Raw genomic sequence first — 16,704 nt, 5'->3', positions numbered from 1 at the left:
TGCACATGGATTGTGTGTTTAGTTTGTAAGATAGTATAGTGCTGATTCCAGGCAGTGAAGATCTGTGCTTTTACCACAAGGAGTCTCCTCATGTAATATATAAAAGGAACTTGCTGTGTCCCAGACATTCAGAAGGCTACCCAACCAACTTGACACAACGGGCTGAAGCAAATATGGAAACATTTGTCACTCCATAGAACTTGTGAGGCTTGCAGTTGTGTGAGATGTTCTAAGTGGTTTGCAATTGGCTAAATAAGTCTCAAGACACTGGAGAACCTAGTAAGGGACATTAAGAATCACTTATCACTACAAGGCTATGGAAACCTCGGGTATGGAGTTCAGCAGCTGCGTAACAGTACAACATTAACAGTTGCAGGTGGCGAGAGGAGGGATTTACCAGAGTTGGAATGTGGCCAGAGAGTGTATAACAAAATCTCTCTGCTGATGAGGGATGAAGTATTTTGGGGCTCAGGTGTGGCTGACAGAAACTCCGCCACAGGGGACTTCACCAGGAGCTGAGTAAGGTGTGTGTGTTTGGGGGTGGGTGGCACCTTGGATGGAAGGGACAGGAGTGTAACCTCCCCCACCCAGCCCTCAGCACTGCCTCAAGTACACCACACAGGGCTCCAGCAGCAATTTAAAGGGCTCAGGGCTCTGGCTGCTGCTGTGGTAGTGGCAGTGGCAGCCTGGAGCCCCAAACCCATTTAAATTGCCAGGCACTGGGGCAACTGGCCCCTCTCCTCCCCCTAGTCAGTCTGACTGTGAAACTAGGTAAATCTCTCAAGGCAGGCAACACATCTGATCCCTCCTGTTTTGACTCTGCTATAGTCTGGTTCCAGAATACCCTCAATCCCACTGCATTTTTCAAACAAAGCAGCTTCCTGAAGGCAATCTAGCCACCCACCATCCAGAACATTTCCACTGGCTGGAAACCAAAGTTCCCTCTAAGTTTTTCCATCCACGTGCAGAATAAGTTTGATCATGTGCACCAATGCACATGCAGGTGGGCACCACCAGTAGAAACACTGGCTGCTGGCTGTGGATGCTCTGCTAATCAGCTGGTTGGCCACCCAAGCACACAGCTTACAGGGAATATTGCTTTACACCACAAAGAAGGACCTTTCAGGGTACGTCCACACTGCAATTAAACACATGCATTGTCAGCTACTCAGGATATGGGGCTGCTTAATTATGGTGCAGATGCTCAACCTGAGCTCTGAGACCTTCCCCACTTGCAGGGTCCCAGAGCATGGGTTCCAGCCCAAGTCTGAATGTCTACACCACAATTTTAGACTCTCCAAGCCCAGCAAGTGCGAGACAGTGACAATGGCCAGCTGCAAATGTTTAACTGCGGTGTGGATACATCCTTACAGCCTGCTGTTACCATGGCATAAAACGGCTCAACTTTAGTCAGACGCTGCTGTCACCTGGATTCAGGGACAGACCTTTGACATCCATATTGTCTGCAGTATACCAACCTGACTCACTGAGAGTCTAACTATAGAGGCATTTTGTGGAATAGGGCAGGGGTTAAAGAGATGGAAAAGGTCCTTATCAAGGAGGAAGACTTCAAAAGATACCAGACAACCTTGTGAGTTACTGGAGTACAGAAAAAAAGCATCCAAACAAAAAGTATTTTTAGTATTAAAATTACTTCTCGCCTTCCATAACAAGCCTAAAAGCTTTTTCTTCAAACTTCCCCAATACACTCATCTCTCGATTAAGACCAGTCTTCAGAAATTTCAGGACAAAGGGAAATTCTCCTGAAAGTCAGTGTCCATCTCTGTCTCATGTAGCTCCTTGATCAGCCGATATTTTAGCACAGTTCAAAGTCCCATCTCAGTCTTAGAAGTTAACAAGAATCAAACTTGTCACAATGCAGACTATAAAATTAAATTTGGCACAAAAAATAAAACAAGTTGGAAGATGGGCTTTTCCGTCTCCCTCAGACCATGCAACCTGCCATCTGGGTTGCTTATCACGCATAGTTTTTGTTTTTAAAGCAAGGCACTATAAAGCTTTCAATAAAAAACTTTATTAAATCATTTAGACTTGAAAGAAGTCACAATAATTAATGCACTTCAACAGTATCAAGTGCATTCTGTACACTACCAACCCAAATGGATTGATTCTGCATTTTATAAATAAAAATGAACATATTTACAATGAACAATAAAGGCTTAGTATTAGGCAGTTAAATTAGCAGATTATACAAATGCCTACAGTTGATTTAGAAAAGTACAAATCTACAAGATTACATAATTTCCTTATGACTTAATTGAAAAATTGCAGAATTTCAAGATTTTGATAGATGCTTAATTTTTTACTATGGCTCTTCATAACAGTATCTATAACCTTTTTTTGTTAATTTGGAGGGGGAAGGTCATAAAAAACCTCCTTTTGTCCTCTACAGGATGTACAAAATGCATTCCCTAAAATCTACTATGGTGTGGCAATACAAGCCACCAGTTCTTCTAAAGACGGGCTATGCCTAGTGACCCTATGTACACCTGTGATACTTTCACTTTTGAAATAGTGCAGATTCCCACTTTACCCACCAGGGACAAAAACGGAGTCATGATTTTTCAAAGTTTCAAGATCACCTTCATTTCTTCAGAGAGCAAGTGATCTGGAAATATATTCACGAGGCTTAGAGACTAATTTGTTCTATAAAAATACAGTATTTTAATTCTATTTACATATTACATCTCTTTCCAGTTTCCCCACACTGCTAAAATTTGCTGTATCCAAACAAATGTAAACCGTGTGCTAGACTAATAAACCTATGAGAATCAAGGTAGAAAGAGCAAGGAAATGCAAAAAGTTTAGTTACTGGCTTTCATCTGGTCATCTAAAAATAGTGAACAAGTTTAACTGAATTCCATTCAAAATGTTTTCTACATAATGTGAGAAATAGAGAATAACTGTTTCAGAGATCAACGTTCTGTAATAGAGGATCCAGCCTGCTGAATAATCACCTTGATCTCTTGAGTATACTCAGGATAATTGTGCCCAATTATTTGCTTGGTTGTCTTGAATGTTTAATTCCAGAGGAACTCATTGTCCGTGACCTCTGCCTAAGCATTGATTTTGCTGGGAGTTCTAAGTCTTCAAATAAAGGATTTTCTATGATGTCTTCTGCCTCTGGTCTTTCAGTGGGACTTGGAGAGAGCATGTGCTTCACCATAGTGTACTACAAGAAAACAAAAAGATGTGCTATGTGACATTTCAGACAGCAAAATTATTTTCAAATGGCTTTGTTACTTCGTGTAACAACTTTAGTTTTGGATACCTGAACGAGTAGGCACCCCAAAATGTTTTTCTAGCAATTTTGTTCATTAATCCTTCGGCACAGAAGCCTAAAACCAGATTGACCCTTGGGTCTAAAGGATGGAAGCCCATTTGTCCAGTGAAATCTGGTCCAAGTTCTTTTATTAAAACAGAAGGGGCAAATAATAATTGCACATTTATAAACCCTGCAAATTCTTAGGCCAAGTTTCACTTAAGTGTGCACTTAATTAAGATTTAAGGAACTACCGATAGCTAGTCTTAAAAGAAACCTCAATCTGTCAAAGCATGATATAGGTAGATACACCTAAAGCAAGTATTTTAAATAGTTAAAACTAAGTATTTACTGTACCTTCAAGAGAGAAATAAAAAATGTTTAATCTCACTTCAGCTCCGTACTCCCTGCAGATCTCAGCCCTAGAAGTCAGGCTGAAGCAGCCAGGAGGGGAACTGGAAATGAGACTTGCCACTTCTCATGAAGGTGTTTTGCAGATAAGTCCCATTTTTAGCTGAAGTTATTCTACTTCTTTAGAGGAAGACAGATTTGACAGCCCCAACATATGCCATGTGATGCTCCCCCACAATTTTCCCCTTAAAAAGATCCAACTCTCACTGGATTCCCAAGGAGGTGTGTGAGAATTAACCTGCAACCCAAGTGCCAGATATCTAGAACTCTGTTTTCTGCATTATAGATTTCTGCAATATAGATTTAAAATACAAGACAACAGGAGGATGGGATGAATGGGAAAAGAAATCTGTTTAGGTGCATGCTCCAACATTAGCAAAGTCACAGCAATTAGACTACAGTAAAACTCCATTGGTCCGGCATCCAATGCTCCGGCATCCCTGATGGTCCAGCACCATCAGGAACCCGGAAGTGCTCTGGCTGCCGGACAACTGGAGCTGCTCTGCGCCAGACTTCCCCGATTCAGCCGCTGCTGAAACTGACCAACAACTGAATCGGAGAAGCTGGGGGCAGAGCAGCTGGGGTGCTGCCGTGTTGGTCCTGTAGTGCTGCCCCTCGGGGCTGCGGGACCAACCACAGCACCCCAGTTGTTCTTGGGGACGCCTGGGGAAGAGCAGCTGGAGTGCTGCCAGGTTGGTCCAGTAGCGCCAAGGAGCGGCGCTACAGGACCAACCCGGCAGCACCCCAACTGCTCTGCCCCAGGCGTCCCCAATTCAGCCGTTGCTGAAACTGACCAGCAGCAGCTGAATCAGGCCTGAGGCAGAGCCGGACTATCAGAAGGGGGAGCTATGAAGGGTCTGGGGTGGCATTCCCCACCCCCCACCCCAGGCCCCTCATAGCCCCCTCTTCCGATTGTCTGGCATATCTGATAATCTGGCACCCCTTGGGTCCTGAAGGTGCCAGATTATCGGAAGTTTACTATACACAGGAAAAGGTATCAGTCTACAATTTTTTTTAGTGATTTAAAAATCACTACTCCTTATTTAACAGATACAGCAGAGTACCTGAAATAGGAATTGGGTTTAAAAACATAACAGCTAAGACTACTTTTTGTCTTTGCTACCGGGTATTTTAGTTACTTTATAATATAGAACGAATATATTTACCTCCTGTGCATATTTTTGAGTAAACAATGGTGGAAACTTCAAACTTCTTACTTCACTTAATGTCTGTAATAATATCAAAAAGGGGTCATTAAACATCTTGCCCATTGAATTATTGTTCTCAAAGTTAAGATACTAAGTTATCAAAAAACATTATAAACATAAATTATTCCTGACCGAATTTTAGAATACTTTTAGTACTGCTGACAAACAAGAGAAAAAGTGTAGCGTTTATTAAGACTTACATAATAGTTTAGAATTACTATGCACTTCAATGCACATGGAGGTCACGGTTTCTTATGGGTCACAGTTTGCACTTGGACACATGACAGAAGAGCTGGAGTTTGTAATGCTAAGAAACCTAGCCACTTTCTCACAGTAATGCTTTTCTGGTCCAGCTTAATACAGTAAAATCTGTGTTATCTGGCACGCCCAGGGATTAGGGCGTGTCGGTAACCTACAAATTCTGGTTATCTGAAGGGGGGGGGGCAGGAGCCGGGATGTGGCCTGCTAAGGGGGCCACGAGCTGTGGGGGACAAATGGGCTGGGAAAAAGCCTGGTGGGGGGGGAAAGTGTAAGTGCGGGGTGGGGGGAGGAGTGGGGTCAGGAGGCAGAGATGGCCTGCCGGGGGGGCAGGAGCTGCAGGGGGAGCAGAGATGCTTGCTTCCAGCTACTGTTTGCCCCTCTTCCAGGTACATGCTGCATATATGTCTGAGGAGCGGCCTGGCCCTTAAAGGTCCAGTTTTCTTTTTTTTTTTTTTTTTTAGTATTTGCTTTTCCCGGCATCAGAAATTTGAGGCTTTCTACAGTTTTCTGGATGCTCAAGTTCCGGATAGCGCAGGTTTTACTGTACTGTTCACAGAGCAATATTATGGAGCGTGTACTGCTTGTGACACTTGGAATTATCTGTATTTCTCCTAGGACATTCTAAGTTAAGATAATTGGTTACATCTTGTCGAGCCAAATGGACACTCACACCTACTTCATGTTTATGGACTAATGAACAAATTGATTAAAAGTTTCAAATAATTCATTAGAAACCTGCCTTTTATCTCTATTAAAGTCTATGTTCACTTCATACAGAATGTGCTGGCTCCCTCTAGTGGAAAGACTTTCCCCATTCTAACTATACAGTTACAAATTATTATTAGCAGAACAGTCAACTTAAATTACCTAATTAATAGTAACCCATGACCCACTTGAGCATGTCTGAGAAAGCAGAGGATGCAGCAACTTGAACACAAAATCTTAAACTTAGTCAAATGCTGCTATCCAGGAATCACCCCGGTAAGCCATGCTTCTGGGTGGTGGCTGCCATTCTATCACTGCCAGGAAATGAAGTTTCATGGAAAAGGGTGCTGACATCTTGGGATTACACAGGGAGTTTTCTGAAGAATCCTGCTCTCTTTGTAAGGCTAATTAGATCAGCATTTGGTGTTTTAATTTAAAAGTAACCTGCAGTCCTGCAACCTCACATCTACCTGAGCCCTGCTGCTTGGATGGGGCAGAAGAGGCCTTCACACTCCGAGGCTGCGTCTACACTGGCGCGATCTTGCGCCAAAGCGGCCGCTCTTGCACAAAAACTTGCTGCCTGTCTACACTGGCCGTGTGTTCTTGTGCAAGTAAACTGACGTTCTACTATATAAAATCAGGGCTTCTTGCGCAAGGACTATGATGCTCCCGCTCAGGAATAAGCCCTTTTGCACAACTGTTCTTGTGCAAGAGGCCAGTGTAGATAGGCAACATGAATTTCTTGTGAAAGAAAGCCCTATGGTTAAAAAGGCCATCAGAGCTTTCTTGCGCAAGAGCGCGTCTACACTGGCAAGGATGCTCATGTGCAAAAGCACATCTCTTGCGCAAAAGCACATGCCAGTGTAGACGCTCTCTTGCACAACTACTTTAATGCAAGAACTCTTGCGCTAAAGAGGTTTTGCGCAAGATCATGCCAGTGTAGACGTAGCCTAAGTCATCAGTTTTCAGTTCCTTGTCTGTTGCCCAGGTTTTATTGGGGGTAAGGCACTACTGTCTAGCTAACAGGTCAGGGAGAGGCGTCTTATTTTTGGCTACTAGTGTTCAGTCATGTTCAAAGGGCCACTTGAACAGCCTTTCCTTGGCAGCAAGACAGGTGAGTGGGAGCTAGTTCATGGGGGAGAACTTGAGCACAGGATTAATTAAAATGCCATTCTGATCAGGATTATCTGAAGTCAAGGACAGATCACGCACACACACACCCACTGAAGAAAATACAATGAAAACAAAAAAAACAAGGGAGAGCTCTTCTCAGGTTAGAGATAGACTCCTGGGGCTTAGAGACAGACTCCTCCACTTACTGCATGTCAAGCTGGGGAATTAGTCTAGAGCACCCCTGTTTGCCATGCGCTAAGTGCCTATGTGGCTCCTGCTGCCATGCACTAACAGTTCTGTAAGGTGCTTTCATGGAGACTGCAGATTTACAACTTGGCTTTCCATTAATGGAATTGCTGGACAGACAAGCCATAGAGGTGGAACCGTGGATGCAACGTGATTTAGGGTCTTGTTCCTAGGACCGACTTGTTTGCTCCTGCATACATGGCAGAAAGTGGACAATGATCATATTCATTCACTCTATGGGCTTCCTGACTGAGAACAAGGGAAGTGTTTCAGGGGAAAATGTGTCCCAGTAAATTTAATGTCACTATTTCATATTGAAAAGTAGAATTAGAAGTGGCTTTGGCCACAAGTAACTCAAGTGGCATATAATTACCATTGCTCTCTTGGGAGCATGCATATGTGAGAGAGATTATATATTATAAAAAACCATAAATCCCCACAACTTTACTCAATGGAGTGCATTATTGCAATAGACGTGATGCTTTCAGGTCAGACCTACGCTCCAGGGCAGATCTCATAGAAAATTTCAGCTATGCCAAAACAGTTCATGTCACAAAAATAATTTAAGACTACCACACGTGTCAATATATAACCTTGGTGGAAACGACCACCTGACCTTGCCTACGCAGACCTTTACCAGTAAATACAGGAAAGGCTCTCCGTGGCCCTCTTTCTGCTGTGAATGAATTCTCAAGGATCAAGGAAGGGTGTTAGTGTATTTTTCTAAAACAGATTTTCTTAGCAGGACATTTAAGTGGGACTTATGATACAACAGATTGTAGCAGGCAAAAAAATTTAACCACTCCCAATCCATGGTTAATACAACCTATGAACAATGAAGAGTCACCCAGTTGCTGGAGAAGTAGGCAAAGCTACTTTAATATTAGAGTCTGCTCTGACTAGACATCAAAAAGAAAACCATCAGAAACCTTCCCTGGGAATTTTGGAGGAAGGGGAGAAGGAGGAGAGAGAAAACCAGAGGGGAGAAAGGAAGAAAGGTAACCAGTAGTCAACGGATCCAAGAATTGGGTTGCAACTCAACAGCTATCATTTGATCTTTGGGTTGTGCTAAATTCTAGTTCTATAGCTTCCCCTTCGATGGCTTTACACCACCACACCTGTCATGAAGAAATGAAGGCCTCATAATGCAGTTGCCCATATTTGCTCTGCTGTGCAAGTCCTGCATACTGCTCCATGACACTCAGCTGGGAGGGTGACACAGAAACATTTTTTTATTATACTGCAGCCAATTCGGTCACATCTTACTGCTATATCATAATAACCTCTTACAAAATATTTGATAATCCACTTTCAAACAGTACATTTAACCAGAAATGGGGGAACCGAGAATAGTATTTCTGCATAAATGCATACCTACCCTGACCCTCTCCATCTGAGTACTAAAGGGATAAAGCAGCTCAAACAGAATCAGTCCCAATGAGAAGATATCCACTTTGTGTGAATACGTGTTCCCATAAATCTAGAAAATACAAAATTAGGTGGTTACTTGCAGAATTATGTCAGGATGCATCTGTGCATGTGAAATCACTATGGACAACACAAACCAGCATTTAGTTAAACACACACAATCAGTTCTATACAGGGCTGAAGAGGGTGATTCATCAGGTACTATATTCAAATATTCAGATTTTATCTACCTGTCCCTATTATAAGAAGAAAAAGAAATAGTCTTTGCTCAGCAGCACCATTTAATTTTTACAAGTAACCTGTTCATAAGTTTACTGAAAATGCCAATATCAGATTTCCATTCCTACTGACAATTTAATAAGATGAGCAGCACAAAAACCTGAACAGATTTCTGATCACCTGAAGTTACAATCCTCCTCACCAATAAACAGATCAAGGTTCTACATCCTGGGAACCTGCTATATATTGGCCAGGAGCGAGGTCATTATTACCTTCAACTCCTAGGTGGGATTTTCAGTGGGGCCTCAATATGGTTTCCGCTTATATTCATGCAATTTTTCATGTGCACTTTTCCAGCACTACCACCTGCTGTGCAGTTGGTTTTCTGCTTGTGTGAACTCTGTCACCTGTATCTACAGACGTCAGTGCTGGAAAGATGAGCGTACAGGTATGTATACAAGTAGATGTTGAACTCCAATATCTAAGTATACACCATGAATGCCATGAAGTTGACTCAATTTTCTGGTAGTCAAAAATAAATTAAATAAACTTTAACAAGACACTATTAATACTTTACAAGACACTGGAGATATTTAAGAGTAGATTAGATAAATGTCTATCCGGGATGGTCTACAAAGTACTGGGTCCTGCCATGAGGGCAGGGGACTGGACTCTGTGACCTCTCAAGGTCCCTTCCAGTCCTAGTATTCTATGATTCTATGACTATATTTTTTTAAAGACAAGAAAAGGACTAAATCCATTCATGACACTGCACTGTGCAAGAGAAAAATCTCACCTGTTCTGGACTCATGTACAGTTTGGTCCCAACTTGTCCTGTGTGTCTGGCATAAGCTGGCATTGGAGTAAGAACTGATTCTTCCTCCTCATCTTGGTCCATAGCAGTTACCAAGCCAAAGTCCCCTATCTTTACAATGTCATCAACTGTGAAAAATATATTGGAAGGCTGGAAAGCCAATTAGATGAGAAAAACACAAATTACAAACATGAAAAAGGTCTTTAGCTCCCTATCTACAGCAATTAATTCAGGTAGACTACATTAAAGGTGAACTGCAAAATGAAGATCAATTTACTTAGCAGAGCATACTGAGAATCCCAGCTACTCAGGCAAAAAGCATTCAACATTAGCTGAAATCTCATTTTCTTTAAATCCCTTTAGCTCAAAGTCATTTGAGGAGCTGAACACACTTCACAAGTATCTATTATCAACACCTCTATGAGCGAAATATTTCTGGAGTAAGATTGGGGACAACTAATGGTGCATCCAAACTGCACACTTATTTTATTGGCATGTAGTGTGCCTTCCCAAGGAGCTCCCGCAGCATGGGCATAAATAGCAGTGCAGACAGTGAAATCTCCTGCTTGGATGAGTCAAAATATGCCTGAAGTCTGCGAGTATGTACTCAGGCATGGATTCAACACAGTACTTACTTGCTCAAGCAGTGTCTCCCTGTCTACCCTGCTATTTTTAGCAGTGGAGTGTCCTGCTGCCTCCCTTCCCCACAAGGAAAGACACTGGTGGGGGAAAGGTTCTGGCAAGCAGTGGGAGCTGCCGAAATCTCACACTGATATGTAGCTACACACACCAGCGTGAACACTGCCTGCTTTTACTGTGGCATGCAGCCTGCCATACCCTGCACACTGCCAGAATTAAGGTACACTGTAGACGTAGCCTGAGTCACAGAGCTCCTGATTCTCCCTTGATAGCATGTCTGGGTCAGGAATTGCATCACAAATCAGTGGCTGCGTCAGGAATTGGAAGCCTGTAGTCCTGACTCCCAGTTCCCTACTCTGACACACACATACACCCCTTCCCCCCCATACTTTCATCTGGGTAGTTTTGACCTAGATTTCAGCAACCCTCTTAACCGCATTACACTTACAAACATCATGGAAAGTTGAGAATTAAGTCCTGCTTTCCTACTGGCAGTATGCTGATTTTAATGGGAAGACCAGTATATCCACAATGGAACAAGGTAATTCCTAATTTAAAACCTAATACTTCCACGGTTTGTGAATGCAGTAGTGAACTACTAGTCTCAGCTTTGCCTCAGCCCCTGCTTAGTAAAACACAATCACTAGCAACAGCTATCGAAATGCAATGATCTCACAAAGAGCAGCACAGGAATGCCTAATAGCTTTTGAAACATAACTTTTTGTTGTGGATCTTTATCTATATGCACAATGCTGCACTCAGAGAAGATCTGTATAACTGGTTATTTCTAAATAACGTACTGTGAGTCTATTCTGTTTGGTCCGTGCCTTCAAAACTTCCTTCTGACATGCTCACAACAGACACGGGCTACTCTTCTGTTAACCCATGTATTCAACACATGAAAGGAGTTATTTTAATGGAGGACAGTTGGATTTCAAGAAAGGGACTAGAAGAAGCAAGGATAGAGGAGATCTCAGGAATGGAGTTATGTGAAGAGATGGCTAGAGGGAGCTGAGTTCTGAAGAGAGTAAGTAGATTTCCTCATCACTAGATAGGAAGTGCTTTGTTAATTCAGTAATCATCACTCCCAGGGCTGGTAAATGCAGCCTCAGGGTTTGTTTCCTAAAATGAATACCCTGTCCTTGAGTTTTAGCGCAGGATAATTACCACCTTGCGAATGTACAGCATCCTCAATCTACAAAGGTATTTATATGGCCCTCATCACCAGTCTATGAACACCTGTCAACTGAAGTGAATGGGCTCCCCCAACTTTCTCTTCCTGTACGTGAGGTATCAAAAATACGTATTTCAGACAGTAGTATGGAACAATGGGCACAGATTCCTCCACTAGTAATTTAGATACCACAGTTGAAGGATTTTTCCAGCTTACGGACATGCAGGAATCTGAAGACAAGATCATACTTCCTCGTCCAATACAATGAAAAGGAAGAAAACATTATGGATGGGGAGAGGGAGGGATTCTAAAAGGAAGGGGGAATTGGACCCTTAACAACTGGTTTTATTAACATGGCTCAATCCCTTCTAATGAAATCTAAATGTGACATCTCTCACCAATTTAGAAAATAGCATAAATTCCTTTTACCTTGAACCAAGGCCAGCTCTGATCAATATGAGCCTTAAATACCTGTATTTACAATGAACAGTTCTGCAATTACACAGTCACTACCTGTAACTGTGGGTACAAATTTAAAACCTCTTAGATAAACCACAACAATAGGTTAAGATTTGTTCCAGTACGTTTCAAGAACCACAGTAAAGTGAATAAACTAGCTTGTTGATTCTACCAAGAAAACTAATAAGCTTCCTTGTAAAATAGAATCCAGAGTTGCAAGATACAGCTTTTAGACATTCTTTATATATACTCTCAGGTTTTTTGGGTAAATAAAGTGGTCTGTTCAATGACATACCAATAATGCTTGTCATACTAAGCAAGAATTTAGAAACAGGAGAGATTTAGAATATTTTGTCCACCTCCTTGCCAGTGTCTGTAAAATTTTAAGGAGGTCCCTGAAAGATTCCAACTCAACTGCTGGTTTAGAGAGCAGAGCTTCAACTCAATTTCTGCAGAGCTTCAGTTATCTTGTACTGGAGAATCAGTGCAAACACTGATCTCAATGAAAAGTTCTGCAAAAGCTATAAGATATCTATAGTGTTATTATTAGGGATGTCAACATGTAGACGACTACACGATTAACCAATAAGCCTGAGTTTATCGGTTAATCTTGTCAACTACACACATTCCCATCTCCCCCCTGACTTGCTGCCTCTGTATCTGCATCTGAAAATTATCCGATTTTATTTCTTGGGATTAACATTTCTCTGATTCTTGGTTTAAAAAAAAAAAAAATCAGTATAAAAAAAGTTTGCTGGTCCCAAAAATATTTTGACTGGTTCCAAGTGTTTCTAACTCCTGGCAAATTTTTTGCTGTTGTAACTGAATTTCAATTAGGTCTGTAAAATGTTGGTAGTTTCACAAACCTTAACATTCTTTGCAATTGTCTCAATCTAATTAGATATTTCAGTTCCTTGCTTCAGTTGAGGTCAAATACTTACTTCCATGTTTGAGGAGCTATAAACATTGCAGATAAGTGGTGGGTGAGGGGGAAATAGTGGACTTTATCTTGTTCTTCCAAATTCAATATTTGCTCCACTTAATTAGGCAATGACAGCTCCTCAAACGAAAAGGACTTACCTCTGGTGTTAGCAGTTTTTTAGAATTCATTGGGAGAAGGATCCCCAGAGTGAATTAAAATTATACCTAAGTTTTTATATGCATCAGCAAATACTGGTGTTGTAAAATAGCGATTCTAACACTAGAAATTCTAGAGCTAGCAGCCACTAAAGTCAGTTCAGAATTTCAGTGAAGGGGGAAGGATACAGTGGGAAATTAAAATGATCCAATTTTAAATGTGAGACCTCAATATCTCAAACTACCAGAACTAGAAACAAACACTAACAACTTTCTCATGGAAAATATCATTCACTTCTAGTTCTGATGCTTTAATAGATATTAGACATCGAAACCCTCAGATCAGTTGTACTGGGTTTCTGGCACTGGTCCAGGACTTCGGCTGCAAGTAGTTTAATTTTTAGTTGTGCAGTTTCAGCACTTTTTCCCTTTTAGAACCAGAATTCCAAAGAAGTATCACCATAGCAAAAACAAGATAGATAAATAGTATTAGCTGGTTCACTTTGAATTGTAGAACTGATTTCAAAATGGAAACTAATCATGCCCTCTAGTTCAACAACAAGCTAAGATAAGATGTATCGTTCACTGGAAACAGAGTGAATGAAGGCAGGTTATAACGAATGCAGCTTAACTGTGTCTAGTAGGAATAAGCCTGTAGATGGGAAATCTTCATAGCCATAATTAATGGCAATATTTACCCCACCTGGACAAGTATTTCCAAAGCACTATACAAACATTGACTAATCCTCTCAATACCCTGTCAAGGCAGGAGATCCTGTTGAGGTAGCAGACAGTGAAAACACAGGGCTTGGCTTCACTGCAGTCATATCCTGAGGTATAACTCAAGTGGTACCTCTAACTCTCTCTCATACACATACAAAACCCAAGCTAGCTTAAAGTGGTGCTTTAAACTTGAGTTAATTGGCCCATCTGGGTGTGTGGGTTGAAGCTCAAGAGGTGCTGAAGCACAAATTAATAGTGCAGTGGGGAATCAGCTACTCCATGCTATTAATACCCTTTGTGCAGCCCATGCGTTGTTTTGCAATGTGACCATTCTCACTTGAGCCAGGTTAACTGAAGAGGAGTTAACTACAATGCACACAATTTGTGCTACCATTGCAGCAAAGACAAGGCCACAGAAGGGGAGAGAGAGGACATCTGCCCAAGGACACCTTGAGTTGAGACACAGCCAGGTGTACAATTCAGGAGCTCCAAGCTTTCAGTGGTGCACACTGCTCATTAGATCATGCTGGCTAGCCAAAAGGATAAGATCTGGATAGCATTCTTTATCAGTACAAACCTTGAGGTCCCTGTGCATTAGTCCTTTACTGTGAAGAAACTGAACTGCCTCAGCTATCTGCAGGAATATCTGAAGACACTCTGCTCTTTCCCTCTCCTCTATCGTGCATCTTCTACTCATCCAGTCTTTGAGGTTTTCCTTCCTGCACAGCTGCATTTGGATATAGAGGTACACTTTTGGTGAGGTGGGTTTGACTTTTTCTGCAGTACTTTTAGTAAAGTCCAGACTTAAGCTTGTAGGTCTTGGTGGAGAAACAGACAGAGAGCTTCCGGAAGGAGATTTCCTATTATCAGATCCCTTTGTACTTGTTGCTTTTTCTTCACAATGGCAGTAGTCACGTGAAGCATCACTTCTGTTACCATCCTTACTCGAAGTGTTATCACAGCCAGAATCCTCAAACACAATGGAGGATGAGGTCCTCTCTCTCAACTGCACGATAGGCCCAGCTGGAGGATAAAGTTCAATGGAGTGGCCTGGATCAGCATCATCAACAGTACTATCCTCAATATCGCAGTCTGTAAGGACGCTGTCCTGCAGGTTTAACATCAGATCTGTTGACTGGTGCAAGACCTCATTGTCAGTAGCAGAGAACTCCACTGGAGAAATCTGGCTCTCTGATGAATCGGACTGGCCACAGGCTATCCCCACAGAGAAAGACTTAACTCGCTGTGGTGTTGTAGCAATAACTTCAATGTGCTCCTTTGTAGACAATGGCTCTGTTCTAATTTTGAATGATGGACCGTCCATCGGACTGGGAGAACTGAATGGCCAATCAGTACTAAAAAAAGCAAAGTCAGATTAACACTACCGAATTGTGTTTAATCCTCAATTATTTAAGGGGATCTAACAAGCGTTCTATTAGGGTTCTAAAGTTTAAAATTACATTGTAGCAACCAAAGAAACTTCTAATCACACAAAGGCCCAAATGCAACAGTCAAGCAAAGGGTCTCCCATAGGCAAAACACAGAATTTTATCAATCGGCTAGAAGACTAAGGCTGAGTGAAACATTTTAAATAAGATTAACATATTTGTACAATGATAATTAAGTCTATCAACTTCAGTTTAACAACGTATTGCCCTCTCTATACTGGCAGGTCTCTGTATTCCTATTGAACAGAACATCAACCTTCCCTCCCATCACTGAACACGGTATCACTTTCAAACAGTGAAGAAATTGAATGTTACCTTTCATCTTTTATCCATAGTTCATCCATCTTCTCCTGCCATCTCTCAGGTGGTGCTTCCAGCCATGCGTTAAAATATCGAACAATACCTGGGTGTTCAAGTTTAGCTAAAGCTTTAACTTCACGCATCACCTTCTCACGAGCCAATTCCCTAGGATTAAACAAAAATTAACACATTAAGCAGCAGTCTTACTTGGCCATTTCTGAAGAGGATTTAAGAACTGACATTTAGACTCATAGACTTTAAGATCAGAAGGGACCATTATGATCATCTAGTCTGACCCCCTGCACAGTGCAGGCCACAGAATCTCACCCACCCCTCCCAGAATAATCCTCTCACTTATATCTCAGATATTGAAGCCTTCAAATACTTTGAAGACCCCAAGATGCAGAGAATCCTCTAGCTGTGATCTGTACCCCATGCTACAGAGGAAGGCGAAAAACCTCCAGGGCCTCTGCCAATCTACCCTGGAGGAAAATTCCTTCCCGACCCCAAATATGGCGATCAGCTAAACCCTGAGCATGTGGGCAAGACTCATCAGCCAGATACCCAGAAAGTTCTCTATAGTAACTCCTATCATCCCTCCATTGACCTATTCCCACTGATAATGAATGGACAATTAGTTACCAAGATCATGTTATCTCATCAAACCATCCCCTTCATAAACCCATCTAGTTTAATCTTGAAACCAGATAGATTTTTTGCCTCCACTACTTCCCTTGGAAGGCCGTTCCAGAACCTCACTCCTCTAATGGTTAGAAACCTTCATCTAATCTCAAGTCTAAACTTCCTACTAGCCAGCTTATATCCATTTGTTCTTGTGTCCACATTGGTATTAAGCTTAAATAATTCCTCTCCCTCCCTGGTATTTATCCCTCTAATATGTTTAAAAAGTGCAATCATGTCCCCTCTCAGCCTTCTTTTGGTTAAGGTAAACAAGCCAAGCTCCTTGAGTCTCCTTTCATAAGACAGGTTTTCCATTCCTCGGATCATCCTAGTGGCCCTTCTTTGTACCTGTTCCAGTTTGAATTCATCCTTCTTAAACATGGGAGACCAGAACTGCACACAGTATTCCAAATGGGGTCTCACCAATGCCTTGTATAATGGCACTAACACCTCCTTATCCCTACTGGAAATACCTCGCCTAATACATCCCAAGATCGTATTAGCCTTTTTCACGG

General features: G+C 41.9%; 1 protein-coding gene across 4 annotated transcripts in view; it reads right to left on the bottom strand.

Moving 5' to 3' along the window:
• Positions 1-1,614: 1,614 nt before the first annotated feature.
• Positions 1,615-16,704, bottom strand: part of EIF2AK3 (eukaryotic translation initiation factor 2 alpha kinase 3) — a 70,772-nt gene continuing 55,682 nt past the window's right edge. For 3 of the 4 annotated variants that reach the window (XM_025185612.3, XM_075930962.2, XM_075930964.2), the window contains exons 12-17: positions 15,524-15,673; positions 14,338-15,115; positions 9,671-9,838; positions 8,606-8,707; positions 4,861-4,923; positions 1,615-3,193 (exon numbers count right to left, since the gene is read on the bottom strand). In XM_025185612.3, coding sequence (XP_025041397.2) covers positions 3,017-3,193; positions 4,861-4,923; positions 8,606-8,707; positions 9,671-9,838; positions 14,338-15,115; positions 15,524-15,673 — 1,438 coding nt within the window. In that variant the 3' untranslated portion in view covers positions 1,615-3,016. Of the gene's footprint in view, positions 3,194-4,860; positions 4,924-8,345; positions 8,433-8,605; positions 8,708-9,670; positions 9,839-14,337; positions 15,116-15,523; positions 15,674-16,704 lie in introns of all 4 variants that reach the window. The other variant, XR_012904441.2, reaches the window with a different exon arrangement.

Source organism: Pelodiscus sinensis, chromosome 4 (assembly GCF_052426305.1).
Source record: "Pelodiscus sinensis isolate ZL-2025 chromosome 4, ASM5242630v1, whole genome shotgun sequence".
Lineage (NCBI taxonomy): Eukaryota > Metazoa > Chordata > Testudines > Trionychidae > Pelodiscus > Pelodiscus sinensis.
The sequence above is the reverse complement of the archived record's forward strand: the minus strand, read 5'-3'. Positions and strand labels throughout refer to the sequence as shown.